The sequence below is a fragment of the Passer montanus genome, unplaced genomic scaffold (genome assembly GCF_014805655.1).
Source record: "Passer montanus isolate IOZ18808 unplaced genomic scaffold, ASM1480565v1 scaffold5, whole genome shotgun sequence".
Taxonomy (NCBI): domain Eukaryota; kingdom Metazoa; phylum Chordata; class Aves; order Passeriformes; family Passeridae; genus Passer; species Passer montanus.
Window position 1 is genome coordinate 4196659 of NW_024369929.1, and position 16393 is coordinate 4213051.

Consider the following 16393-nt stretch of genomic DNA (forward strand, 5'->3'; position numbering starts at 1 on the left):
GTTTGTTCTCTGTGAAGTTTGTTCTCACATATACAAACAGATCCCTTGACTACAATGGCTTCGGGATTTTACTGCACTGACTTCTAAAGAAAGAATCCCTTTCTTCACTCCAAACCAAATTATTTTCCCCATGCCCAGCTGAAGTGCCATGCATTGCATTCTCTCATGTTAAGAGCAGTTAAAAAGCCCTGCATATGCTAGTATTAAAAAGTTGCAAAAGCTTTAAGGTACAGCTAAAAATCTTGAATCCCTCCCTCCTAAACCATTGCCTAACTTAGGTACACAAACTCCCATCTTCTATAGCAGCTGTTTCTGGGAGCCAGAAATGAGGACCTCACTCCAAGGGAGGAATAATATCCACACAAGGAATGAGGCATATTTTTCAGAAGATGGTTTGCAGCAAGTGCTAGGCTTACTTATGCCAGGGGAAGAGAAGAATCTACCTGAGGAGTGAAAACCCAGCAGCTTCAACATCCTTCCCCCAGGGGAGCACTGAGAGGTCTAGGGCAGCATTGGGATCTTGCCTTCTACATCAGAGCCAGGCACACTCATGAAGAGATGCTGAGCAGTCACAGAATAGCTAGGCATGGAAGGGAGGGACTGAGTTCAGTACAACCTGGGGACTATCAGAAGGTCCATTTTAACATTACTTACACAAGATGAATTTAACAAATAGACATGCATGAGGTATTGGGGCAGAAAAGTTGCATTACTTACATGCTTGCATTCCTTGGGCACACAGATACACTTAGATTAAAACCACAGACGAAAGGATGCCAAGTGACAAGGAAGTGACAAGAAGAACTGCCTTGTGCTGGGTTTTACTCTATAATCCCAGGTACAGAGATTTATTGGAGAAGCAGGGGGGAAAAATATGTGGGCAAGCAAACAGGTAATGAAAAACCTGAGGGGGGTCCTTTTCAGGAAGTGGAGAAGGTTTCAAGAGCTGAGCTGCTTTCAGAAGGTTTCATGGCCACAGTTCCACACCTGCATTCCCTGCACAGTTAGCATTACAGACAACTTCCAGTTTTTCTACCTTAGCTCCCTTTTGTTAAGCACACAGAGAAACACAAACATTTACAAGGTTAAAGACAGCCTACATCTTTCCCCCAACTTAAAGATGGCTAACTACAAAAAAAGAAATAAATTCCAGTATAGTTTCTTGAAACAAGACACTGAAATAAAGTACATATTTCGTGTTCTTTAAGGTACAACAAAAAACCTGTCTGCCTTCTCTATCTTAAGAGTGAAATAAGTTAATAGATATAATGCAATATATAAAGCTTGGAGATTCTCTCTGGAAGAAACCACAGAGAATAATCAAGCCCATTTAACTGCAACTTGTAACAATCACCTATTTAGTCAAATGTCCCACTTGGACATTAGATTGCAAATACACAGGTTGTACCTTAAAGAGTCACACTCTCAATATTTAAAAGAAAGGAGTTTTATTTTTAGATACAAAGCTGTATTACAAAGCAAATTTAAAATGTCACCTTCTGTGTGAGTCGGAACTGTCTGTGGGAGCTGGAATGCTATGTACAAAAGCAGTGGACAAAGTGCACACCCCATCAGGCCCTGGCTGCCCAGGGCTTCACAGCAGTGATGCAGCCAGATCCTTGATGATCTCACTGTTCAGCTGAGGGATGGTGCTGATGGTCAGTAGTTTGCTGCTTGCATACTTGTTCTTGATAGCCTGCAGAGTAGAGAACAGAAATTCAGAAGTTTCATGCATACACCACTGTTTGGGTCATTTTGTCTGCCTGCTTGAAAAACAAGCAAACAAACAAGGCTGGCACTGAACCAGTTAGCAAGGCAACAAGAGCACAATTTGTCTGAAAGGTTTTTTTTGCTGTTGACATTAATGCAACAGCCTCTTACAGGCTTGTCAGAACAGCTTATGCTTTAAGGTAACATAGAGCGTTTACCTAAGGAGCTACAAAATTATTTAAGTAGTTATACTTACAGTGTATTTTGTTAACTTCTCATTTACTTTGACTACATTCTTGGCCATATGTTTCATGGTCATCACAAGACTGTCTTCTGCGTAGCCAGTGTAGTACTGCTGCTTTGTACCCTGCAGCAGAATGAGAACAAACTTGAGATTTGTGAAGGGGGAATTGCTGCTGGAGGCACAATCACTCCAGGCAGCAAACACCCTGAGCTTCACTGCTAAGCCTGAAGTGCTGGGAACTGCAGCTGTCAGTTTAAATGACAGATCCAGAGTAACCTGATGTGAAGTCTGGACACATCAATTTCAAAGATGATGCTTTTAGACTGAACAGAGGGTAAAAAAGCAACTATCAGCTGAATTACAACTCACTACTCATGGTCCACAACTTCATTATGCTACATGTACTGCAAGAATTAGGAAAATCTGCTTTTACTTACAGTGTAGCCTTCAATAACTCAGTGCTTTAATAAGAAACATCCTTCTTTACCCCAGTATTCACACAGAAAAGGACTGTGAGTTTTTACTGGTACATTCCTTTTTCTACCTGTCACTAAGCATCAGGCTGTCCAACCATCAATCCAGCACCAGCACTGTCACCAACTAAACACAATTTTTAAAGTACTTTTTTACTGGTTGGATTCCACTGAGTGAAGAACAACCAGTTTATTAAAATGCTCACCCATTTGTTATGGCCCAGAATCTTCTGAGACAGGCACAGTGCGGCAGCTGCGATCTCGGAGGGCCGGTGGTGAACCATGTCATAGTCGATCAGCGTCAGCTCCATCAGGTACTTGGCTAGAGTGTGTTGCTTAGCATCAGCCTAGCAGATTGAGAGCTTGTTAGTCCACAGCTTCACTCCCTTTAGCTTTATCACTCAGAATTGCTTATTGTGTTCAAGAACAAACCAAAAATAGCAAAGTCTTCACTACAGCTTAGGGACCATCCTTTCTAACAGACATTCCTCTCAAAATCAAGACCAGCAGCCGTTTGGACACAAAGTCAAGTGAGGGATTTTAGCAGAAATCTGCAGTATCAGGTACTGCTGTGCCCAACTAGGGACACTCTGTAATGCAAACTACGGGAGCAAAGGTGTCAAATTACTTAAGGAGAAACTTGATTGAGTTACCCAGTGGTCTGCTGAGGTAACTGAAGCCCACCTCAGGTGTAGGCAAGTCATTTGAATATAATTACTGAGGTGGAGAAAGAAAGGGCTGTGTCAAAGAGAAACCTTATCTTTTGATTCCTAAATAACACAATTTTTACAACCAGAAGTTACGAAGAACTGCAACACTGCTAGTGTTTTACTAATAAGTACCCTGTTTACCAGGATTAAAAAGATTAAAAGCAAGGCTTCTTAGTTTAACAGTAAAATTACTGCCACTAAGGCTGAACACGGGCATCAGGAAATGGAAATATGAAATACTGCTGGCTGCCACAGTGACAGTGTCGTGTTACGCCACACGGTGGAGTTTCAGAGCTGAGCATTTCTTCATCCAGCATTTAAACTGGAGGAGGTAAGGTCACATGACAAAAACACCAGAAGCAATCCTTACAGGCTTGAGCAATACAGGGAAGTGCTAGATAATGAGCACAAGTACCCACCTCCCCAGCTTTTGATGCTCTTCTTAAGAAGTGAATTGGAAGAGGTCGCCCCAGGTCAAAATTTAATTCTCTAAGAATAATAATTTCCATTTCTCTAATTTCATTACTGGTGTAGGCATTGTCAGTAATGTAAACAAAGTCTGCTACATCAGGAGACAGTATCTCTTCATATTTTGAAGCCACAAGCAGCGCTGTTACGCCCACCAGCTGAAGCTTCTTGCGAGGTACTGGATGACTCTGCAACACAGACATTAAAAATGCAGGCCCTGAAGTGTCAAACTGTAGATAATCAGATTCATATTTATCAGTTTAGAATACCAGCATGACAATGTTCATTCCTATAAATGAGGTTTTCACTCTAGTCAAAGGTGTCTGTATAGTGACAGGCTCAAAGAAGGCAGCAGCCTCACTGTAACAGCTCTTACACACAGAGCAGATTTTGTTGATTGTTAAATACCTAAAGAAAAGTTAAACCCTGAACTCCTTTACAAACACAGCAATGAGTAATTACAATGAGCACGACCTGAAGGAGCTCTCACCTGCAAGAAGCGATCCATGATGGCCACACACATGTAGAGTGTCTCCTGCAGGAGGCGGAACCTCGAGTGCACCTGCACCAGCCAGTCCACCAGGATGGCGCGCATGCGCCCGTTGATCGTCCTCCCGTCCAGGTAGTGCGGCCGGACAGACTGCTGTAGCTGTGGGGAGAGCGGGGTCAGCAGCCTGGCACCCCCCGAGGCACCCGGGCAGCCCTGGGGCAGCCTACCTCGAGCTCCCGCAGGTACAGGTAGATGTCCTTGACGTAGTCACTACACAGCTGGGGGTTCTCCCAGTCCTCCGCATCGATGTCTTCCACGTTGTTGAGCAACACATCAGAGAAGGCTTGGCACAAATCCTCCTCCTGCACGGACACATCCATAGGCACAGGAGACAGAACCTAAGGAACAGATCACATCTGTTAACACGGAGCTACTGTTTATGTTTCACTGTTCCTTTGTTTCCATGTTTCACCTGTCACTAATGCAACTTCGGATGGAAGCTGGGGCTCCAGCTCAGCAAGTTTTCACTGGCATACCACAAACACAGAACCCAAAGATCTTCCAGTAATTGCCAGCTAAAGCAGAATCTTCATCAAGTCCTCCAGCAGCTCATTCTGCCACTTGAACACCATGCATTAAGCTTTAAATACAACATGCATTAAACCAAAACCTCAGTACAGGGACTTTGCTTTTTCAGCAGAGGAATGAGATACAGCCACAGATAAATTACTGTGAGGGTAGAGCTCAAAGTTGCAAAAGAAATTAAAAATTAGAACAGTATCACCAGTTCCTACCTTTGGAACATCAGTTTCTTTGTTTGCTTGATTTACAGCAGCTGGAGCTTTAGGCAGTACAATTCCATTTGTCGTCTTGCTAGGTCCTTTCACAGGCTTTATGGATGCTTTGGGGCATTCTGTTTTCTGTAGTGAAAACATTTATTATTAGTACAGAGCAGCAATCCAACTTCTCCCTGTACAGAGATTTCAAATGTTCCTTTACCTTAGATATGTGTGTTCCTCTTGTTGTAACTTTATTTCCTATTTCTTCTAAAGCAGCCCTTTTGCCAGTCACGTGAGTTTTCGCTTTGCTTCTAAGGTCAGACACAGCATTCTCCATCCCTCTAGTGATCTAAAATGACAAAATTGCAAAATAAGAGTCATAGACCAACAGCTTTGCAATGCCTGACTCCATTGCAGACTTACCACCACTGTACCTACTATGCATTACTCAGCTAGCTTTTACTCCCCAGCCAGTCACATCTATTCAGAGGAAGAAGTCTCCTCTCCAGGTTCAGAGGATTGTGCTTCCGAATGGTGTTGTAAAAGTAGGCAACGCACCCTCTCATACTGTGTAACTTTGTAAGGTCAGAGCGCTCACTGCTCTTTAACGCCGCCACACTCACACTTCGTAACGCCAGCAGCGCCCCCCAGAGGATGCACACAGCAAATTCCTTGTTACACATACACCATGGTAAGTAAAAAGCTACGCTACACACACAAAAAGGAATACTGTTTGTTTTGCACACCTGTTAAACCACCAGGCTTCATTTTTTTTTCGCTGAGTTCAGTTTAAGCCATTAGACAACCACCACAGAAGAGAGGCTCCTGTAGTCGCTTCCTGCCGCTCCCCCTGAGGCAGCTCTAGTTTTCCCACTCCCCCGTTCCCGCTGTCCCGCGGGGGAGGCGCGGGCGGCCAAGGCCGGGCAGGGGCGGCCAAGGCCAGCCCTGCACGAACGGACCCCTCACACCGCGGAGCCGCTGCCCCACCCGCCCAAGCACGGGGGCCCGGCCGGCCTGAGCAGCGGGCCCCTCGTGTCCGTGCCCATGGCGCTGCCGGTGACGCGCCGTGCCCCTGAGACCCCCGCCCGGCCGGCCCGCGGCCCCGCGCCGCCTGAGGGCGAACACCGGCGGGGCCCTCGCCCCCGGCGGGGCCCCTTCTCGCCCGATCCCCACCACTCCCCGCCCCGGCTGCTCTTCTGTCGCCCCCCCGGCCCGCCCGCCGCCCGTGGCGGTACTCACAGGGGCACGGCGCGTCACCGGCAGCGCCATGGGCACGGATACGAGAGGGCCGCTGCCGCCGCTCCGCACGGACCCGCTCCGCTCTCCAGCCAAACCGGCAGCCGCTGCCGCACGCTGCCGCGGCCCCCTTTAAACCCTATCCTGCTCTACTATTGGACAACTTCGTACGATGCACGCGTTCGATTGGTCCGTCCGCTCAGGCCCCGCCCCAGCAGGAAACGGCTGCAGCCGCTTCCGGTGGCGGGGGACAGGGCGGGGCCGAGCCCGAACGGCACCGGCTGAACCGAGCCCGAGCTCTCGGCACCGGCTGAGCCCGAACGGCACCGGCTGAGCTCTGCCCGAGCTCTCGGCACCGGCTGAGCCCTGCCCCAGCTCTCGGCACCGGCCCCGTGCCCGCCGAACGCCGCCCAGCGCCGGCGCTCCCTGCTCGGGGGAGGGAGCCGACAGGCAGGAGGGAGTTTAATAACGAGTCCCGCAATTGTCTAAAGCGATAGAAAAGTTTACTTGCAGTTCTGCAGTCTCTTAAAATCAGCACTGAATTCAAGGTTCCAGATAACTCCATTTAGCAGGGTAATTAACTCAGCTAAATGCTGATCCTTCTCTAAGAGCTTTTTTTTAGGCAGTACCTGCAGTAATACATGCAAACAAAAATGTTTACAGATCAAGACTTCAAGAGCAAGACAGGGGAAGGGGAAAAAATTGCAAAAGAAACAGATTTTGAATGATACCAGTCTAACATTTTATTTATTGCATACAAAAGGATTTCTTTTGACAATGGAATTTCATATGAAAAGTAATTTGATGCATACTGTTGAGAATCTTATCTGTAAAGATGCTGCAGAAAACTTAAGGCAATGCATCTAAGCATATAAAGCACAGTAAGTGGTGGAAATTTTCAAAATGAAAAGCCTATTCCTTTTCCTTCCCTTAAACTATGGTTAAGTCACAACCTTCTGGAACAGAAGTAAGCTGCAGCTTTTTAGCCCCTGCAATAGCATTAAGATCAGAACACTGTGATTCCTGACAAATACCTAAGTGTTCAGCATCACATTACAACGTTATGCATACATTTAAAAGCAAGACAGTATCAGTAGCTATTATATAACAAACCAATTCATGGATCACTAAAATACCTCTAGTACCAGGCACTCAAATTAGACCCATAAAATATTTCCTTAAAATTAAAAAAAAAAAATCCCCCCAAACCTGTGCTTCTCTGTCCTGTAAGGAAGCCAAAATAGAATTTATCACACACCCAGGCTCTCCGTTACTTCACAGGCCCTGGGGTTTTTTCCCATATCTCTCAAGTACCTTCTTGGAAACTTTTAGAAATGAGTTTCATCAGTCTTCAAGCATTAGTGGTCAATTAACTTCTTCTCAACAGTCACTGGAAAACACAAAGTGTCTGTTCAGTCCTTCCAGTTACTTTCATTCATTCTTAGCAGTGAACAGATTAATGCAGCTTCAGCTTTGCAGTCACTTTCAGTTTCCTACAGCCAGAATGTTCAAGAAGCTTTAGCACAAACCCAAGGCAGGTTTTGAAGCAGTCCAGCCCGTTGCCTCTCTCCCATATCCCCCATCATACAAGCGCAAAGTGGTTTTAAGTTCAGTTTCAGCAATGCAATTCAGCTTGAAAAGGTCCATTTAGCACACATGCTGGAATAAAATTTCACTCTGTTTAAAGCCTCAGTGCCAGAGGTGTGAAGTTTGCTGCCAGCAATAGACACTGTACTCGCAAATGCTACTACTAACAGGTAAAAAAAAAAAATCAAATAAAAGGGAAGCAGCTTTAACCATACAGAAACAGGCATCAGATTCAATAAGGTAATATTCATAAATGGATTTTTTAGTGTAAACATAAGAGTTTATCTTCTAGGTTTACTGTAAACCGTTTTACACGTAATCTGATCATGAAAGACAAAGACAAGAAACTGAAGGTATTTATTATTCAATCCACTTACAAAGCAGGTGGCTTAATGCAAGCTAATTGGCATGTTCATATATGATCCCCAAGGAACATCTTTTCCAAAGTGACAGTAACACTGCCTCCATGTCTTTGCACATTTGCACTTTGCAATGTCGAGCACATTTAAATAAACTAGAGTCTACTAGACGTGAAAGAATGCTGATGAGCAACTTGAATCCTGATGTGGACTAAAACCTCCTTCAAAGGCAAAATGTTAGTACATCATAACTTAATTCTATATACTATATTATGCAGCAAATCTTAACTATAGAAAATAGTTCAATCAGTGATAGACTGTTGGTAATTTATAAAGAGGGAATCTATGACCAAGGCAAAAACTAGGGAACCACATAATTTGTGTCTCAGTTTCTACAGGAATTTACAGGCTTTCAACTTACTAAATGAAAAATAAAAACAAGAGACAAGTGGATTTAGCTAACTTTATTAACTTTAAATCTAATAAAAATCCCAAGACAAGCCTGGAATCCTTAGAAATTCTATGAATTCACGTATATAAACCCAAACAAAAACCCTGCAGCTTTAAGTCCTTATTGAATGGTTTTATATTTTAAAAAAACACAAACCAACAAAACCCAAACAAATAAACAAAAAAACATAGCAAAAAAAAAATCCCAAATAAAACCAACCCTCAATGTGCGCAGATACTTCAACTTAAGTTAGCAGAAGACCAAACAGATTCTAAGCTCTTTTTCCATGTCCCTAATAATTCTTTCAGTCTGCAAGTATCTACAATCCAGCTAACTGAAATCAACATTTAGTGTTCACTAAGAGCTGTTTCACAGCAGCATATATTTAAGTTAGGGATTCAAATTTCTAGACATAGAAGAAAATGATAAATACAATCTGAACAGCAGTCTAAATGTTTAATATTGACATTCAAATATATCTGCATTGTGCTGAAATTTTTAAAACAAACACAAAAATCTGATCAGACAAAAACTCTGGTGATGAGTATGCTATATGTATCAGTCAAACTGAATATAATATTCTGTTCCCAGTATTAAGGATGTTATTTGACTCATAACTGATCTTGTAAATATACAGCAGCCATTTTTTCCTAATTAAGGAATGTCTCAATACATAATATTATCCTTTTCTAGATGATCTTTATACATTTAAACTAAAATATATATGATCGATTAAATTAAGGAATTCAAGGTTAGTAATGAGTGAAATCATACTTTCCAAGCTTGATACTACATAAAACAAACCAAAAAAAGAGACCACACAATTCTACTTACTAAAGCAGCTAATCTCGCCTGCAAGTTTGGGGTCACAAAGCCCATAATATGTGCAAACAAATGCAATACAAGGAACCATGCAAAAATACAGTAATGAATTTAAAGAAAAAATGTAAAACAAAACAAATTTATAAATACACTGAAACTCAACTGTCTTCTACATAAACTGTAGGTCTAGCATTAGTTGTACCATATAGCAGAGCCAGCACTCTGGGTTCAATGCTTCCAAATCTGCGCAGGTAAGTCATGCCATCTTTGGTTGACTGCAGTACCAGGAAGGATGAGAGGGAGTGAGAGGGAGGACAAGAGTTCTGGAAAGCAGTGTCAACTTTCACTAGGCAGCTGAGCCTCAATGTCCACTCTGCAAATGGGGCACTTCTTGTTAGTAATCAACCACTGATCTACACACACTTGGTGGAAAAGGTGCATACATGGAAGGCGCCTGTCATCAGAACAAAAACATTGGTGTTAATAAAGCATTTCCATATCAACAAACCCATTGGAAAAAACACAGTGTGGGCTTTGCTACTAAGGTCTGTTCTTTCTGTTTGCCCACAGGTTTCATAGCCTTTCCAGCTGCACATGCATTCTGTCTAGTTCCAAAAGAAATGGGCAATGAAGTCAAGCATCAACTGGCTTCTGCTGTATTAGACTGATTTACACCTGCTGGAGTTTAAGTAGCATCACTCCAGAAACACTGACAGTCCTGATTAATTCAGGGCATCAGCTTGGGCTCATGTTATAATACAGACAGTCAAACTATGGAAGACTGATAGAATAACCCACACTCTACCTAATGACAGTACAGATTGAACAATGTGCATTTTCAGCTGCAACTTGTTTGATTGTATCAGTTCAATGACAGCACTTAACTGTACCTGTTATCCTAAGCAGTACTGCAAAGCAGGGCACCACATTCAAGTATGGTGCCCAAGCCAGAACATCAACATTGTATTTGGATATTCAGTGTTATTTACCTGACATCTTCACCTTCCTCCAATATAGACAAACAGATGGTGCACTTTTCCTCTGTGTCTTCTTCTGTTCCTTCTTCCCCATCTTGTTTGCAGTGCAGTTTCCTCTGTGAGAACCAATCAGTTGTTACCTTGTTAGTAGAGATGACATTATTGACAAACTGAGTAAAATCTGTTTTTGATACATATTCAACACATATTTCTTTGAAAACATTTTGTAACACTTATTAAAATGTACTTGAATCAAAATGAACCAGCACTTGGAGCAAAACCCAGGACATTTCAGATTTAACTACTGTTAATTAAAAAGTCTACTGGAACCAGTCCTGCAACCAGTCCATTTACTTACTGTCTATGTTTAAATATCTTAATTTCATTCGTGTAGAGACAAAAATCCTTTCAACCTAGTGTCTTGTCACTATTTTTACTTGTCGTCTATGTTTAAATATCTTAATTTCATTCATGTAGAGACAAACAAAAATCCTTTCAACCTAGTGTCTTGTCACTATTTACTAAGTATGAAAGAACAGTGTCATGTGGATAGGACTGTATCTTATCATAGGCTGAACTCCAACTGAGAGACAACCTCAGTTATCAAAACTCTGTGCCCCAGTTCAAAACCTCCTGGTGCTCCAGTCTTCCCCATGTGTTAAAGTAAAGGTTAAATTGCTATATACCAAGCAGGTAAGCACTCTGAAGTGGTTACTACAAACATAAGGCTTTAGTTTGTGAGCTGTCACTGAAGTCTGTTATTTGCTACTACCAGCAGTTACTTCACTACTCACCAGGCTACTCCTAACTACTGGACAAGTTAATCACATCTAACCACTCCTGTTTATCACATCACAGTAGCTCTTTATCTAAGGAACTAATTTTAAATTTTCCTTGTGAAACAAGTGGCACTGTAAGCTTTGTTTATAATCCTTGAAACTTCAAGATACAGAAAACATGCCCTCCTTGAAGCTGACACTGCTGCAGACTTAAACTAACCATTCACATTAGTACAAGTTCAAAGAAATATTACAGGCAGGCCACAATTTGAGAAATCCTCACCTTTTTGTATTTATGTGGATATGTGCATCTTTCTATAGTTCCCTGTGTTGCTCCACGATTAACATTGCCTAGTCGTTCCTCCAAGTGAATCAGCTCCTAAAAATAATGAAGGAATAAACAGTTTAAAAACTATTCTTTCAACTACATTGAGGAAGTATTAATTTTATTCTAACCCATTTTCATTTTTAGAATGACACTCTTATTTCCCGACTTCATTAAATATAGGCAAAGCCAAAAAGAGTATGTTGTGTGGGAAAAGTGATGGGCTTCTGTAGAAAAACCCACACAACACGGTCTGGTATTTTAAGTTCTAGTGAAATACTATTTTATGACAAAAAAATGAGAGTGTTTGTCAGCTAGGAATGGCTATTAGTATGTTCACACATACATCTATGTCTAATGAGGAAAAGGCAATTAAACATGCTATGTAAATATTCGCTTTCTAACAGTCATTAAGGCTTTGAAGAGGAAAAAAAAAAGTTGCTTAAGTTGAAATACAATGACTGATCTATTTTTCTCCAGCAATGAGTTTATTAGAACCATGAGATGTCACTGTAGAGGTTTTCAGTGGACTAGGTCATTAACTCTCTGCATCTGATACCTTTTGTGTTCTCCTGGCTTTGTTCCTTCACTCCATTTCAACTCCTGCACTATACAACAGGACAGCACTGTAAGCATGGCCAAGTTTCAGCCTCACTTGGAGGATCCTGGCACGGTTACTCTGAGACAGCCCTGCCTTCTCCCAGAATGTCCTGGGACTACTCAGTCCTACTGACGGCTGTGGGCAGAGCAAGATGTACTGTCAGGTCATTGCCACCTAACCTGCATTGTCCAGGGCACCTTTTCCTGACCAACTTTTCAATATGCTTTTGTCCCACTCCACAATGCTAAGGGCATTCTGTAAGTAAAGGCTATTTTCTTTATGATTCTTTTCTATCTGTGTACAGAACTAGCTCTATCATACACCCTCCCCATATTCCCTCATGACACATTTTGACATGTATCTGGTTTTATTCTATTACAAACCTCAAAATTGCCCCTGAAAGGGCCTCTGAATGATGTTCCATCCAATCCCGATGAAATGTAACGGATGTGAGGGTAGCCCGCCATGTCTGGTACCTATTCAAACAGCAGACGTTAAGTTAAACCTATTCAGAACAGTTTCAGTATTTTACTGTTCACTCTGAAAAATTTAAGTTCCTTTTGCTTTCATTGAATCACTTTTTACACTCCTCAGCCTGAGCATACAATTCCAACCAACAGCACAACACAAACACCACTCTGACACATCTAAGCATAACCAGAAGCAAAACAGAAGTGAGGCTAAATTCTCTCCTGTAATCTCTCCACATCCACATTACAATTCCCAACTCTCAAAATCTCAACCTATATTATATAAACCACTAGAAATATCTACCTATTTTTGTAAACAGAACACCTAGCAGCTGCACATGAAGTATGAAAAGGACTCGCTACAGATTCTCAAATATAAGCCTTTGGTACCACAGAAGGAACAAGGCTAAAAAACTCAGTCTGGAAAAAGCAGCAGACACACTTATCTGACTCAAAAGAGCTGAACATCTCCAAACACACTCGAAATTTAGAGGCCTATAAAAGCTACCACTCAAAATTCACATCCAAAGCCAGTTAACTCTACATACACTCTACATTCAAGCATCCTTGCACAGTAAGAGGTATAAGCAGTGAACAAAAAAACAGTGTCCAGTGCTATATCCCACAGGCCCTTCAAGCCCCAGCACTCTTCATGGAGCAAAGCTGAGGATAATTAATATGGAAGGGACCCCCTCCACTGCAGGGCTGCTGCATTCCTGTTTTACCCCAGCAAGATGAGTGAATAATGGTATTGACTTCTTGTGAGGAACATTCCAATAGCAATCTTTAATGAACAGGTGAAAAAAACCAAAATGATCAGCAGATTAGGTTTACTCAATCCCACAGCACACTGACAGGAAGACTGTAAGCAGCTGTTGACTTGGAAATACACGAGTACCATCTTCCTTTCTGTGCTATCAGCTGATAATGCCTCTGCTGCTGTATATGACAGCTCAACATTCATCTCATGAACCCACAAAACAGATATCCCAGACACTATTCATGAAGTCACATATTCACATGTTGCTCTTCTTCTTTCCATCACACACTTCCAAGTTTAACATGTATAAAGGTGTAAAACTCAATGAATGCATTGTGGAAAAGCACAGACCTAGACAAAGCTACCCACATCAAATAAGAGACCAATAAGCTGCCTTTCTACAGTTTTCAAATCCAATCTTGTAACTAAAAGCTGACAGGGATAGGCAAGATTCCTCTGCCCTAAATATTTTTTTTTTCCAGAAAAGAAAGGCAGAATCTGATTATTTTAAAGCAGTTTACATGGTACCTGTTAAATGACAATGTAGTGCCAACATCTGCCACAAATACAGCCACAATACTGGTCTTAAAGAAACCAGAGTAATAGAAACTGAAGGTGCATATCAAAACAGTTCATGTAAGTAATCTCTTGGTATCATAGGTCTTACTGTTTGACAATATAAACTGTAGCTGTAAGGAATTTTAGGGGAGCAGATTGAAGATATGCTGATTTTTAAGAAATCACTCTCAGATAATCACTGATCTATGATTCATTCTACATTTAAGCGTGTAATGCTACTTCAGCCTCCAATTACAGAAAATACATTTAAAGAATTAGGTCATTCACTCACACTATGAACATACTTATTGTGCCAGGTTTTCACTAGGCATAGACCTGTCTGGCATCATTTGGGAAATTTTATTGCCTATTATAACATTGGCAATCAATGGCCAGCACTCAGAGGAAGGGAACTCCTGACAAAAACTAACCTAAGTCTCAGAAGTGATAGTCAATGCTCGGCTTTTTTATTGACCAGGATTTGAAATCAGTGTTTTGGAAAGCAATGCATCTGACAGTGCAGATACTGCATCATCCCAAGAGGTGCAAAGTCATGGATGTATTGCTGCAATTCCATAATTACAGTTCCATTGCCTCAGCAGTCAGTTTACCAACTGCAGTGACCTGCACCTGGATAGGTCTTCTATATGGAACAAATTCTGCTACTGGAGACTAGGAAACCTATTAAAATTTATTTTAACAGTACAAAACCAGAAATTGCTCAGAGCACCTACCATAACAAACCACTGAACTCAAGACAACAGAAATGTCATGTGGGACAATGTATTTTCATGCTAATAAATGGGCCTTCATATTGTCCTGACAGGGCTGGAATAACACCTCTGCAAAATTACCTGAACATACATTATGTACAGGCTCTTTTATAAAATACCCTGAGAGCACAGCTCACATTTCTGGTCAGGTAAAATGCTACTCTGAAAAGAGAGCTATCAATAATACCTAACTAAGAACAGTCTTACTGAAATCCCTTTGACAGTTACCACCAAGCTTCAAATGCAAAAAGATTTCAGCTCTCTTGAAGAGCTTCACATAAAAGCAGAGGTGAGTTTTCACTAAGCTTTCATAAAGAAAGAAAGAAAAAAGGTAAAAGTTAATGAAGAATGTAAGCAGTTAAAGGCAACGCCAGTCTGCACTAAATGTTTGTATATATTCTTTTGCATACAGTCAAATTAAAATATATACTTTAATGCAATATATTCTGAACCTGCAATTCCAGCACAAGTCTGCCAGGAACTGTAAAAGTATCATCTGTTTTTGTTTTGCACTTTCTATTGATACTTTCCATGACCACAAAAATCTGCAGCAACTACAGTAATTCAAGGCTAAGTTGAGCCATTTACAACACAAACATTCCCAACAGTTTGAAACATCTGACCTGCAGGGAAGGCTTTCTTTCTTGCTACTCTCTCCTTAAAATACCCTCTATCTTTGCAGGATCCTTTTGCTTTCCAGTTGCCAGTCAGTAGAGATTCCTGCCCTGCATGGTACTACTAATTCTGTCCAGCCCAGCCTCCTTGGTCCATGAAGTCTGATTTAATTTGTATTGGAACAAATCCCCAGTGTGAGCCTTTTCAGTTAACTAACTGCCCAGCTACTGTCAATGCACAAAAAGAAGTAAAGCTCATCATTTAATGTCTTAAGCCAAATACAAACAGGGAAAACCTATCATTTCCATAGAAAGTCATTGGGTGAAGGAACCTGCTGCACAGATAAAACCCAGTGGTACCTGTGTCTTAGGGGAGCATAACAAGAGTGCTCTTCAATAGTATTTAATCTCCAAAAAGCCAAAGAACAGTAATTCATGTTTATATTATGAAAAGACTAGAAGCTTTTTCTTAAAAATGCAATTCTATTTGATGCAGCTAATCAAGGCTATTTCAAACCTGAAGCTCATCTTGAACTACTCTTACTAGCTGAAGTTACAGTCTTAAGTGTTCAGGTATTACATAGAAACTTGTGGGCTTTTGGGTTACAGAACAGCTGCTTAGAGCTGCAACACCTGTATGACTACACTCTGAGCAACATTATCTGACCAGCACACAACTACCATAATGTGCTGGGACCTATTGGCTTACACCTCAAATCCCTAAGGATTTTCATAACTAAGTGTAAAGACAGCCTCAAACACTCTGAATCAACCCACAGGTAAACAAACACAACAGTAAGGCTCTGCAATAGAAGAAAAAGGGGGAACAGCATATTAAAAGGTAGATGTGAAACACCTGAGAGAGATTAAGGTACTGAAAGAAACTTGGGGTTTGCTTGTGGTTTATTTGGGGGTTTTGTTGTTTTTTTGGGGTTTTTTTTGTAAAAATATGATCCAAAGATCTCCCTCAGACCGAGAAGCTGCAGGTTCCCAGATAAATTAAGGAGTCTTTCAAAGGCTTGCATCAACTCCAGAGATATTTATTACACCATACCTAGCAAACTACAAAGGCCAAATAATTCCCCCATCACTCCTCACCCCTGAAATTCACATTCAACAGGACATTATTCAAAAGGGCAGAAGAAGCTGGAGTCAAGAGTCTGGTACACCATACCCCATCATAAATTACAGGAATTGCCATCCTGCC

At 41.6% G+C, this 16393-nt stretch overlaps 2 protein-coding genes across 12 annotated transcripts in view; both read right to left on the reverse strand.

Annotated features, from left to right (window-relative positions):
• Positions 1–139: 139 nt before the first annotated feature.
• CCNB2 (cyclin B2) lies at positions 140–6262 on the reverse strand. The gene is made up of 9 exons (XM_039722862.1): positions 6114–6262; positions 5095–5223; positions 4890–5015; positions 4323–4493; positions 4096–4254; positions 3557–3793; positions 2634–2774; positions 1967–2077; positions 140–1696 (listed from the first exon to the last, which is right to left on the reverse strand). Exons 1-9 carry the CDS (start codon positions 6141–6143, stop codon positions 1595–1597), a joined length of 1206 nt encoding a protein of 401 aa, XP_039578796.1. The 5' UTR covers positions 6144–6262; the 3' UTR covers positions 140–1594.
• A 566-nt stretch (positions 6263–6828) lies between these two features.
• The window catches only part of RNF111 (ring finger protein 111), a 52775-nt gene continuing 43210 nt past the window's right edge, over positions 6829–16393 (reverse strand). For 7 of the 11 annotated variants that reach the window (XM_039723638.1, XM_039723637.1, XM_039723635.1 and 4 more), the window contains 4 exons: positions 12395–12487; positions 11369–11464; positions 10319–10446; positions 6829–9783 (listed from right to left, as the gene is read on the reverse strand). In XM_039723638.1, the coding sequence (XP_039579572.1) occupies positions 9666–9783; positions 10319–10446; positions 11369–11464; positions 12395–12487 (435 nt within the window). In that variant the 3' untranslated portion in view covers positions 6829–9665. The remainder of the gene's footprint in view (positions 9784–10318; positions 10447–11368; positions 11465–12394; positions 12488–16393) is intronic. The other 4 variants (XM_039723633.1, XM_039723632.1, XM_039723641.1 and 1 more) reach the window with 3 other exon arrangements.

What these genes read in the sequence shown, in the direction of transcription:
- CCNB2 (XM_039722862.1), bottom strand. Translation starts at nt 6,143, where the DNA reads ATGGCGCTGCCGGTGACGCGCCGTGCCCCT. An exon ending in TTCTGGGCCATAACAAATGG is followed by an intron (nt 2,078 to 2,633) that starts GTGAGCATTTTA and finishes ATTCTGCTGCAG; the next exon opens with GGTACAAAGCAGCAGTACTA. An exon ending in AGAAGTTAACAAAATACACT is followed by an intron (nt 1,697 to 1,966) that starts GTAAGTATAACT and finishes TCTACTCTGCAG; the next exon opens with GCTATCAAGAACAAGTATGC.